Here is a 13,321-nt window from a genome sequence, read left to right as displayed (position 1 = left end):
TGCTTTGTTGACTGGATTAAAAAGTGAATGGAAAACACTCATCATGAGAAGATGATAGATCATGAGCAATGTCCTTCAGCTTTAGACATAGGTTTGATAAAGAAGAAAAGTTACTACAGCAGTGGAAACAATTTAGTTTCTAGTTATAGGAGGACTGTGCTATGGAGTACGTTTATTATACCTCTACCTCTATACAGAGGAACTTCCACTATCTGAGTAACACAGGTGGGGAGTATTTTGTCGGATAATTGAATGTTTGGATAATCGAATGCCGGATAACACAGTTTAGCCTAGTATCATGACCTTGCGATCTTGCTGGATAATCCGAAATTTGGACAATCGAATGCTGGATAATCAAGGTTCCTCTATTGAACAGAACCGATAAGCTTCTGAGATGGACTAATACAGAACATTAGCAGCAGTAATCTCTCGAAGTAGGACTGTGTAGAATAACACTAATTGGAGATGTTAGGTCAGTACTATTCGGATGTTAGACTATTTGCGTGCTGAGCCTTTGTGTGCATTTTGCTAGGGTTATACTTAGCTAAGCAAGTACTGACATTGGCAATAAACAATGTAAAACAAATACTTCTGAATCTGGTCAGCTACTGACATTTGCTAAAGGTGAAGATTCTACTCTACCTGCTCTATTAACTCAGTAAATCATAATTTGGGCTAATTTATATGCTTCTGAATCCATCTCTGCATCAGATTAGGAAAAAAAAACATCAACTTGTGTGAAATTGTTTTTTACTATACATTTATGATCTCAAATAATGCTTATACCATAATTATTGAAACCTTTATCCATTTGTTTTGTTAAACTTTAGTTTAATTTTTAAAAATGTTTTCTTTGTTGGAATTGACTGATTCCAACTACTCTCAAACTAAGTTGATTGCGTATTGTTACATTTCCCAATACCACTATCTCCAATGCCACTCAATGAATTGAAAAAAATGTCTTCACTTGCAAACCCTGCTCTAACTGCTGCAACATGTTTCAACAACTATCCTTGGCTTTGGATAATACGCTACAGGCAGCCTCCAGTTGCAAGTGGTTCCATTATTAAATCCACTTATAAGTCAATTTATAAACCAGCCACAACTCAATTTGGGACAATATAAAATTGTCGCTTGTACGTATGAGGAAATATTTGTATGTCGGACCTTTTAAAATTACTATTCATATACTCCTGCATGCATAAGTACGAGTGTTCGTCTAAATTGGATTTTTGAAATCCAGACCAACTGTATTACAATTTGTACTTGTCTTGTTTCCTAAGTCCTACTGCCTCTCCTCCATCAATATTTTTAGTAAAATGTTAATGATTTGTTGCTTTTATTTATCTACTTTTAATATTCTGGTATCATCAGACATGTAAACATTCTTTCCTGTTTTATTTGTAGGAAGAATGGAGTGATGACGATCTAGCTGATGCAATGTAAATTGCTTCTTGACTTGCATTTTGGAAATATTCATGGAGAAATAATTGCTGTCGTACTCTGATTTGACAATTATTCTGAGACATAACATTCAGATGTGAGTCTGGAGACAACCAGGTTGTTCTTTTGGAAAGAAGAGTCAGAAGCCTAATGAGGTAAACTGAAGCTGCAGACCATATGAGCAGACAGTACATAAGATACAACAGATTTTATTCTGCAATTGACATTTGATGGTCTGTTTATTTTTTACTTAAAAATAAATTAGGTACTGTAAGTACTGTGACAAACTTTAAAGGAAATTTTAAATGATTGCATTGCTGAGGTGTTTGATGTGTCAATATCAGCATGTAATCTGTTTGGAAGTATGTTTTGTGTCCTATTTTCATTCCCCGTATTTGAAATAAAATTATTATCTCCATGACGTAAACTTGGAACATTTTTTCAATAAGCCCTTTGTTTTCTGTTTCAAGAAATTGAGTGAGAATAAAATTAGATTACTTAGTGTGGAAACAGGTCTTCAGCCCAACAAGTCCACACCAACCCGCCGAAGTGCAACCCACCCAGAGCCATTCCCCTACATTTACCCCTTCACCTAACACTATGGACAATTTAGCATGGCCAATTCACCTAACCTGCGCATTTGTTTTTTGGATTGTGGGAGGAAACCGGAGCAGCCGGAGGAAACCCACGCAGACACGGAGAGAATGTGCAAACTCCACACAGAGTCACCTGAGGCGGGAATTGAACCCGGGTCTCTGGCGCTGTGAGGCAGCAGTGCTAACCACTGTGCCACCGTGTCACCCATAAAGGATTTTGCTTTTGTTCTTTTCTCATACATTCCACAAATTGTTGGCTTGGATGCAAATTGTATCCTTGAAATAATACATAAACTTGATTGTAAAAAAAAGTTATGTGAAATTGATTGTTTAATCCCATGTCTTCTATCACAATACTGAATATCTGATAACTATTGTAAACAATTTCAGTTAGATAGAAAGAGGAGACTATGTACGTCATGTTAAACAATTAAATCTGTAGCTTTATTAACTATTTTGATTTTGTTTAGATTAGATTCGATTACTTACGGTGTGGAAACAGGCCCTTCGGCCCAACAAGTCCACACTGACCCGCCGAAGCGTAACCCACCCAGACCCATTCTCCTACATTTACCCCTTCACCTAACACTACGGGTAATTCAGCATGGCCAATTCACCTAACCTGCACATTTTTGGATTGTGGGAGGAAACCGGAGCACCCGGAGGAAACCCATGCAGACATGGGGAGAATGTGCAAACTCCACACAGAGAGTTGCCTGAGGTGGGAATTGAACCCCGATCTCTGGTGCTGTCAGGCAGCAGTGCTAACCACTGTGCCACCATGTCGCCCACTTAGATTTATGTATCTTTCTTTACAACAGATTCATTTCTGTGACTGTAAAGAGAATTAAGACTGGACTTTCACATACTCAACAGTCTCCTTTTATTGTGGTTCAATTCCAAGTTTTGCTTTCAGACAGGTTATTTGGGCTATTCCACTGTAAGTTACGTCATCAATTGTAGCTGAGCTTCCCAAATGGAATGAGATTTTAGAGTTGTGAAATTGAGGTAACAGCAGTTGTTGAAGAGCTCAGACTGGAAGACTGGAGGTTGGCTAATGTGGTGCCACGGTTTAAGGTGGTAAGGACAAGCCAGGGAACTATAGAGCAGTGAGCCTGATGTTGGTGGTGGGCAAGTTGTTGGAGGGAATCTTGAGGGACAGGGTATACATGTATTTGGAAAGGCAAGGACTGATTAGGGATAGTCAATATGGCTTTGTGAAAGAGAAATCATGTCTCAAAAACTTCATTGAGTTTTTTAAAAGAAGTAACAAAAAGGATTGATGAGGGCAGAGAGGTGGAAGTGATCTATATGGACTTTAGTAAGGCATTCGACAAGGTTCCCCATGGGAGACTGATTAGCAAGGTCAGATCTCATGGAATACAGGGAGAACTAGCCAACTGGATACAGAACTGGCTCAAAGGTAGAAGACAGAGGGTGGTGGTGGAGGGTTGTTTTTCAGTCTGGAGGCCTATGAACAGTGGAGTGCCATAAGGATCGGTGCTGTGTCCTCTACTTTTCATCATTTACATAAATGATTTGGATGTGAGCATAAGAGGTAATGTTAGTAAGTTTGCAGATGACACCAAAATTGGAGGTGTAGTGGACAGCGAAGAAGGTTACCTCAGATTACAACAGAATCTTGATCAGATGGGCCATTGGGCTGAGAAGTGGCAGATGGAGTTTAACTTAAATAAATGTGAGGTGCTGCATTTTGGGAAAGCAAATCTTAGCAGGACTTATACACTTAATGGTAAGGTCCTTGGGAGTGTTGCTGAACAAGGGGACCTTGGAGTGCAGGTTCATAGCTCCTTGAAAGTAGAGTCGCGGGTAGATAGGCTAGTGAAGGAGGTGTTTGGTATGCTTTCCCTTATTGGTCAGAGTATTGAGTACAGGCGTTGGGAGGTCAGTTGCAGCTGTATAGGACATTGGATAGGCCACTGTTGGAATATTGCATGCAATTAAGGTCTCCTTCCTATTGGAAAGACGTTGTGAAACTTGAAAGGGTTCAGAAAAGATTTACAAGGATGTTGCCAGGGTTGGAGGATTTGAGCTATAGGTAGAGGTTGAATAGGCTAGGGCTGTTTTCCCTGGAGGATTGGAGGCTAAGGGGTGAGATATATAGAGATTTATAAAATCATGAGGGGCATGGATAGGATAAATAGACAAAGTCTTTTCCTTGGGGCGGGGGAGTCCAGAACTAGAGGGCATAGGTTTAGTATGAGAGGGGAAAGATATAAGAGACCAATGGGGCAACTTTTTCACGCAAAGTGTGGTACATGTATGGAATAAGCTGCCAGAGGAAGTGGTGGAGGCAAGTACAATTGCAATATTTAAAAGGCATCTGGATGGATATATGAATAGGAAGGATTTGGAGGGATATGGGCCGGGTGCTGGCAGGTGGGACGAGATTGGGTTGGGATATCTGGTTGGCATCGACGGGTTGGACCGAAGGGTCTGTTTCCATGCTGTACATCTCTATGACTCTGAATGTTAATAGCTGCAAGGCCCCTTTAGGTAATTTTGCTTCAGTCTGTTGGTGGCTTGTCTTCACAGATGGATTTTCAAGGCTTACCGTGGGCAGCACGGTGGCACAGTGGTTAGCACTGCTGCCTCACAGCGCCAGAGACCCGGGTTCAATTCCCGCCTCAGGCGACTCTCTGTGTGGAGTTTGCACGTTCTTCCTGTGTCTGCGTGGGTTTCCTCCGGGTGCTCCGGTTTCCTCCCACAGTCCAAAAATGTGCAGGTTAGGTGAATTGGCCAAGTTAAATTGCCCGTAGTGTTAGATGAAGGGGTAAATGTGTCTGGGTGGGTTGCACTTCGGCGGGTCGGTGTGGACTTGTTGGGCCGAAGGGCCTGTTTCCACACTGTAAGTAATCTAATCTACTTGCTGCTGCAAAACATGCCTGTGAAATGTGAACCTTTTTCTTAAGGTGTACGTGCAGACTAAATAATACCTCCCCACCCACCTGCTCCCAACTCAAGCTGAACCTATCCCTTTTGTCCCTCTAAGATCACACACAGTTTAGGCATTAAAATGGGTCATATTGGGAAGATGTTTGGAAATCACTGTTCTAATATCTTAACAGAAGGAAGAAACCACTTTTAATATTGGTTGTAGTTGTGTGTAATACCTTAACATAATAATGTCCCAACATTTTTCCAGCCAAATCTCTTAGAGCCATGTGAAGTTTGATTCTGAGGAGAATGTTAAGGAGGATAGCAATGTGAAGAACTATGTGGAGAAAATTACACAGATTAGGACCTACACATTTGAAAATATAGCTGATAGTATGAAGGAAATGGGGATGGAGGAGTGTCTATAATTGACAGTGAATAACTTTTGAAGTTGTAGAGCTTTAGATGGTAGGCCAGGGTGAGTTTATGGAAAGGTTTGATCACAAAGTTAGATATTTTAAATGAGGCTATCCTGGACTATGAAACAAAGTCAGTAGTGTGCACAGAGATGATGAATAAGCAGGATTTGGTGCACGTTATTTGGATAGCTAATACATACATTTTCAAATGAAAAATTTTAGTGCGATGCAAAATTTAAATAAATGAAATATCCAGTAGTGAAATTAGTCTGGAATTTTTAAAGAATGAGTTGTGTAATTTGAAAAATACATAGAAAACAGAGGAAAAAAAAGCTAAAAAAAAGACAATAATGGAGTTAGTAGTTCTCAATGCAAGGGTGTAGTGAATAAGGTAGGTAAGAAATAGGAAGTGGAATAGGTCATTTGGCCCCTCGAGCCTGCTCTGCCATTCAGTAGGATCACGGCTGATCTGACATTCCTGCCCTTTTTTCCCCATAACTCTTGATTCCCCTGTTGATCGGGAATCTATCTATCTCTGCCTTAAATATAAACATGGTCCCTACAACTCACTGCAGCACGGTGTGCCAAAAACGCTCAGCCCGCTTTGAGAAGAAACCCCTAAGTCATAAATTGGTGACCCGTTATTCTGAGTCGATGCCTCCTAGTGTCCTAGACTCTCCCATAAGGGGAAACATCTTCCCAGCATTTACCATGTCAACCACTTAAGAATCCAGTCAGTATAGTCCTAAACTCTTGAATCTTTGTTCATAAGACAATCCCTCCATACCAAGATCGATCGGCCTAGCAAACTGACTAAACGGTTGGCTGCTTTCTCTTTGCAAATGCTGTTGAACCTTTTGAGTTTCTCCAGCAGTTTGTGTTTTTGTTTAGAACTTTCTGTAAACTGTCTCTAATGAAGGGGACCGAAAGTAAGACTTCCACTCTTATACTGCAACCCTCTTGAAATAAGGGAGGGTTATTATATTCTAATAACCTTCCTAATAACCTGCTGCATCTTTGTGGTAGCTTTCTGTGATCCGTACACAAGTACCCGTGAGCACCTCCTGTGTTGCAATTTGTCTCTTATTAACTAATAATGTTCTTTTGTTTTCCTTTACAAAATGAACAACTTCACATTTTCCCACCATTATACTCCATTTGTCAACTTAACCTTATCAATATTTCTCTGTAAACTATTTGCATCTGTCATATGAAAATTTGGCTATAGTTCATTTGCTTCCTTCCTCCAAGCCATTAATATATATTAACAATTGTAATCCTAGCAGTGATCCCTTTGGAACCCACTGGTCCCGGGTACACAGGATTTTAGTGTTCCTGGTTATAGGGTGTAAGAAAAGTGGGGGTATTTGAAAAGGCTGGACACATGATTAGTTTAAAAAAGAGAATATATTTGGGATGATATGCTAGTAGCATCATCACGGCTATAAGGTTGAACTTAAGAAAGACTTGCATGTATAAAGCATTTCAAAGCCAGTGAAGTATTTTTGTAATTGCTGTTGTGAATGTAGGAAATCTGGAACCAAATTTGCATGTAGTAAAATGCTGATAACTGATATAAATCAGTGACCCAATAATTTGTGTTGTGATGCAGACTGAAGACTGCAATTTCCCGTCAGATGTGGTCGACGATGCCCTCCACCGCATCTCTTCCACTTCCCGCTCCTCCGCCCTTGAGCCCCGCCCCTCCAACCGCCACCAGGACAGAACCCCACTGGTCCTCACCTACCACCCCACCAACCTCCATGTACAACGTATCATCCACCATCATTTCCGCCACCTCCAAACGGACCCCACCACCAGGGATATATTTCCCTCCCCTCCCCTATCAGCGTGCCGAAAAGACCACTCCCTCCGTGACTCCCTCGTCAGGTCCACACCCCCCCCACCAACCAAACCTCCACCCCCGGCACCTTCCCCTGCAACCGCAAGAAATGCAAAACTTGCACCCACACCTCCCCCCTTACTTCCCTCCAAGGCCCCAAGGGACACTTCCATATCCGCCACAAATTCACCTGCACCTCCACACACATCATCTATTGCGTCCGCTGCACCCAATGTGGCCTCCTCTATATTGGGGAGACAGGCCGCTTACTTGCGGAACGTTTCAGAGAACACCTCTGGGACACCCTCACAGGCATAAAGTTCACCAAGGAGGAAGAAACTGACAACAAATTCGCATTCCTGGACGTCAGTTGAAAGAATGGACAATGGAGAACTACAAACCTGCGTATACAGAAAACCGACAAACAAACAATACTTATCTACACTAGCAACCATCCCAACACACACAAATGAAGCTGTATCAGAACACTATTCCAACAAGCCACCACACACTGCAGCACAGACGAACTTTGGAAAACAGAGGAGAACCACCTATACAATGTATTCAAGAAGAACGGATACTCAAAAAATACAGTCCGCAGATTCCTCAAGAACAAACCACGACAAGCAGACCAAACACAGCCAGAAACCCTAACCACCTTACCATACATCAAAGAGGTTTCGGAAATGACAGCCAGACTACTAAGACCCCTTGGACTCCTAGTAGCACACAAACCCACCAACACACTCAAACAAAAACTAACAAACTTAAAAGACCCAGTACATCCCATGGACAAAACCAACGTCGTCTACAAAATTCCATGCAAGGACTGCCACAAACACTACGTAGGACAACAGGAAGAAAGTTAGCCACCAGGATACACGAACATCAGCTAGCCACAAAAAGACACGACCCTCTCTCCCTCGTAGACCTACCCACAGATGAAAAAAACCCACCATTTTGACTGGGACGACATATCTATCCTGGGACAGGCTAAGCAAAGACATGCCAGAGAATTCCTAGAGGCCTGGCACTCCAACCTGTGGGTGGCACTGTGGCACAGTGGTTAGCACTGCTGCCTCACAGCGCCTGAGACCCGGGTTCAATTCCTGCCTCAGGCGACTGACTGTGTGGAGTTTGCATGTTCTCCCCGTGTCTGCGTGGGTTTCCTCCAGGTGCTCTGGTTTCCTCCCACAGTCCAAAGATGTGCAGGTCAGGTGAATTGGCCATGCTAAATTGCCCGTAGTGTTAGGTAAGGGGTAAATGTAGGGGCATGGGTGGGTTGCGCTTCGGCGGGTTGGTGTGGACTTGTTGGGCCGAAGGGCCTGTTTCCACGCTGTAATAATGTAAACCACAACGCCATAAACAAACACATTGATCTAGATACCATCTATCAACCCCTCAGAAAACGAACAGGTAATTACATCACCACAAACCCCAGGAACCCCATCCAGGACAAACATATAAATAGAAAGCAGGAGACAACAGCTTCGCTTCACTTGGAGGTTGCCACTGATGATGTTACCTAGCCAGGTAATGAAACGTCTGGATATCAAACCTACAGCTCAGCAAGCAAACCTACACCCTAAATTTATATAGTTAAAGCAGTTTCTCGGTGGTGGGAAGTATTCAACGAGAAGATAGCAAGAGTGCAAAACAAATTCAGGAGTCCTTGTGTGGTATGATGTTGTTACTGATCACTTGAATGACATCAGGAGGAGAGAAGGTAGCAGCCTAGAATGAACACTCTAGAAAGTCTTAAAACACTAGAAAGCTATATTTAACCAACTGTGTAGTTATTTAAAAACAGTGCTACAGGACAGTAATAATTTGAAGAGATTAATTTAATGGTTAATAATAATTTGGGCAGGGGAGGTGATGCCCGTGTGGTATTATCGCTCGACTATTAATCCAGAAACCCAGAATAATATTCTGGGGATCTGCGCTCTGGAGTCGCATGTAGGCTAGACCAGGTCTTTTCCTATCCTAAAGGACATTAGTGAACCAGATGGGTTTTTCTGACAATTGACAATGGTTTCATGGTCATCAGTCGACTCTTAATTCCAGATTTTTATTATTAAATTGAAATTCCACCACAGAGCTGAATTCCAGCCGTGACAGCCCTTGACATCAAGGCTGCATTTGTCCCAAGTATGGCATCAAGGGACCCCAGCAAATCTGATCTGGAATCAATGGGTATTGGGGGCAAACACTCTGCTGGTTAGAGTCATACATGGCACAGTGATGATTGTGGTTGTGGAAGGTCAGTCATCTCAACTCCAGGACATCTCTGCAGGAGTCCCTCAAGGGAGTGTTCTATGCCTGACAATCTTCAGCTGCTTCATCAATGACCTTCCCTCTCTCATAAGGTCAGAAGTGAGGATGTTTGCCGATGATTGCACAGTATTCAGCACCATTCGTGACTCTTCAGATACTGAAGTAGTCTGTGCTCAAATGCAACAAGACCTGGACAATAGCCAGGCTTGGGCCGACAAGTGGCAAGTATCATTTGCATCACACAAATGCCAGACAATGACCATCACCAGTAAGAGACACTCTAACCATTGCTCCTTGACTTTCAATAGTATTATCATCACTGAATCCCCCACTGTCAACATCCTTACCATTGACCAGAAACTCAACTGGACTCACCACATGAACACAGTAGGTCAGAGACTAGGGATACTGTGGTAACTCCCCTCCTGACATCCCCAAGTGTATCCACCATCTACAAGACACAAAACAGGAGTGTAACTTGGAAATATACCACTGTTACTTCATAGCTGTTGGGTCAAAATCCTGGAATTCCCTCCCTACTGTATTATGGGTCAACCCATAGCAAGTAGATTGCAGCGATTCAAGAAGGCAGCTCACCATCACCTTCTCAAGGACAAATAGGGATGGGCTTCAATACTGGCCAGCCAGCAACACCCAAGTCCCACAAGTGAATAAAAATGTAGAGCGAGCAGCCTCTGGGACAGTGTACATGCAGACACCAACAAAATACTTTGGACTGATACCTCAATGGTTGAAAGCACAAGATAAAGTCCTGGTATAGTGAGGAACATACAGATTAGAATAAAGCAAATAATAAGCACGTCAGATCCTAAGAGCCTACAAGAGTATAGGAAACAAAGGGGAGCATGAAAAAATATTGGCAAAGAAAACAAACAAGAGATAGTAAAGATAACCTATGTTTGGAAAACACTGAATACATGTTTTTGGAAATGAAGGGAATGATGCAGACATTGTAGTTAGGGAAGAGCAGTGTGAAGTATTGAGTTAGATAAAGAGGAAATATGAAAGGATTTAGCATTTTTGATGTAGATAAATATGCAGGCCAGTAATGAGAAGCAAGGAAGAATGTGGTGGAAGTTTCTATCATTTTCCAATTCTATCTGACCATGACTATGGTCACTATCATTGGTATTCACTTGCTAATCAGTATGATTGTTCACCTAGGAAATTCTGTCATAAGTTTTGTGGGTCCTCGTGTGGCTGATGAGCCCAATTCTAGAGTCACATCACCAACTATATGTTTGGCAAGTGTTTGAGAGATGGAATTAGTCTTGACCGTGAGATAAACTGAGGACTGCACTGTCCTGCTCCTCTGATGCTGCTTGACCAGCTGTGTTTTTCCAGCACCACACTCTTTGACTCTTGGCCTTGAGGTCACTGGTATTTCTCCAGTTCTTTTTCTGCAATTCATCTTGTGCCAGGCATTGTGCCCCTTCATACAGCAGTTTCCTCCTAGGTGGTTTCTTCTGAACAAGGGCCTCTCATGCATTGACATCTATGTTACATTCTTGAGGAAAATCTTCAGGGAGGCTTTAAAATACTTCCTTGATCCTCCTCTTGTTTGAGTGCCTTCCTTGAGCTCGGCAAAAAATACTTTCTTTGGTAGTCAGAACCTGGGCAGATAATCATGGCTTCAATGCTGGTGCTATTAGCTGCTTAAAGGATACTGATGTTAGTATACCTAGCCTCCCAACTGAGGGAGAGAATCCCATCTCAAACAGCATTATTGGTACTTTTCAATGGTCTTTAGGTGGTGTCTTTATGTAGTCCACGTTTCTAGCCATATAGACAAGTCAGAAGAATGATTGCATTATACACAAGGATCTTGGTATCAGGTAGGAACACATTACTGCAGTTGCTGGAATCTGTACTGAAAACAAAAAAGTGCAGGGAAATCTCAGCATCAGTGGAGAGAAAGCAAGCTAATATTTCAATTCTAGATGACTCTTCTTTAGAGCAGATTTTGCTATCAGCACAGATGTCACTATTGTTGAAGATTCTGAATTGCCTGAAAGTGGCGCCTACAGTTTGATGTAATGTTGAATCTCTGTTTCAATGTCAGCCTTAAATGTTCCACATTTGGAGGGATTTTTATTGAACTTAATGGAGGGATGAACCAGAACTTGACCTGGGACTGATTGGTAAAAGGTTTCAGCCTTGAGGTTGAGACCAATTCTTTCTTATGCTTCCGCAAAGAAGTCAAATGTACTGTGAAGATTCTCTTCGGCAAAAGCAGAGATGATGTTATTTTCTTCTTGGATTTCATCCAGTTGAAAGTTTGCCATTAGTCCTGCAGGCACAGTCTATACCACTGGGAAGCTTCTTCTTGACCAGATAAAGCTAGTGGCAATGAAAATGGAGAAAAAGGTGGGGATGATAACACTTTGCTGCATGATCCCTGTCCTAGCCACAAAGCATTCTGTCATATTACAGTCGGTGGGGATGATTGACATCTTGTGGAGACAGATAATTGATTCATTTTACTGGATAGGATCTTCGATAGCATTTCCTGAATGACTGACTGAGTTAAAAGCCTTAGTCAGGTCAATGAAGGCCTTGTGGAGTGGTTGGTGTTGTTCTTGGAGTTACTAAGCAGTGAAAATCATATACATAGATTCACAGTTTGTATAGTGCTGAAGTAAAAAAAAACTGATAACGTTCTGCCATCATTTAAAAAAGTACAAACCTAATAATTACAGGCCAGTTAGCTTAACTTCAGTATTGAGCAAATAATTCTTAAAACTCTGAGGGACGATATTATTTCTCATACAGAAACATGTAAAAAAAGACAACCAGCATGAATTTAAGCTAAATTGTGTCTGGATAAGTAAATTGAATTTGATAGCAAAGAACTTGACTGAAAGAAAACATTTTGTCAAAGCTTTTCATCTTGCACGCATGTGGACAATTTGCACCAAGAATTATCAAAGTAAAGGGAAAACAAAATATATAATGTACGAGAGAAGAGTAATGATTAGTGACAAGTAAATTGATGGATAGAGGCATTGCCACAGAGAACACAGCAGTTAACGATGACAATAACTGTCCAGCTTTAAATTTTAAATTAGGTAGATAGACCTTGGTCAAGGCACTGCCCTGCGAAATGAACCAGTGAATGACTATTGTTATTTTGTTGAATTGAGACAGGTGCAGTATGGTGTACATGTTCTGTCTATAACTACCTAATATATAATATATTCAAAGTGTGGAAGAAACTTAGTAGCTCTGGTAGCAACTCTGAAGAGAGAGATTTAACATTTCCACTATGACTTCTTCAGAACCCAATTCCTATGTATATCAGTTTTGCATGGTTATTTTGAACTTTTTTACAAGATACTTCGTACCTTGGAATATTATTTTGCAATTTGTATTAACATACTTTTAGTATAATGATAAAGTGTGATTCTTGCCAATGTCACTTTCTTTTTGAAGAACCAAAGAAGCCATATGTGTTTTGACAGTAAAGTTAGTTAATTTAGTACTTGACTTTTAAATATATATATCTATTACTAGAAGTGGGAATTCTTCAGAACATTTGGGATGATATTAATCATTCAGATGTGAAACTACATGTTGTTTCAACAGGCTCAGTATGCTAGTGGTGCCACACAGTCTTGGTGAAAACCTTGTACGCTGCTTTTCTAACTTTCTGGATGATACCAAATCTTAACACAGGGTGACAAGTCAAGAACTGACCTTGCACAGTTTGTCTATTAACAAGACATGTAGAGCCTGGCTTTTACTTGTAACTTTTTTCTTTAATTCAGAATGAAAAATGTTCATGAAAGATTTATTACTTCACTTTATTATTTTGCCTTTAATCT

General features: G+C 41.3%; 1 protein-coding gene across 2 annotated transcripts in view; it reads left to right on the top strand.

Annotated features, from left to right (window-relative positions):
• The window catches only part of ccnh (cyclin H), a 43,616-nt gene extending 41,752 nt beyond the window's left edge, over nucleotides 1-1,864 (top strand). For both annotated transcript variants that reach the window (XM_043708663.1, XM_043708657.1), the window contains exon 10: nucleotides 1,408-1,864. In XM_043708663.1, the coding sequence (XP_043564598.1) occupies nucleotides 1,408-1,446 (39 nt within the window). In that variant the 3' untranslated portion in view covers nucleotides 1,447-1,864. The remainder of the gene's footprint in view (nucleotides 1-1,407) is intronic.
• Nucleotides 1,865-13,321: the final 11,457 nt, after the last annotated feature.

This window comes from Chiloscyllium plagiosum, chromosome 2 (genome assembly GCF_004010195.1).
Source record: "Chiloscyllium plagiosum isolate BGI_BamShark_2017 chromosome 2, ASM401019v2, whole genome shotgun sequence".
Lineage (NCBI taxonomy): Eukaryota > Metazoa > Chordata > Chondrichthyes > Orectolobiformes > Hemiscylliidae > Chiloscyllium > Chiloscyllium plagiosum.
This window is presented reverse-complemented; position numbering and strand designations above follow the sequence as displayed.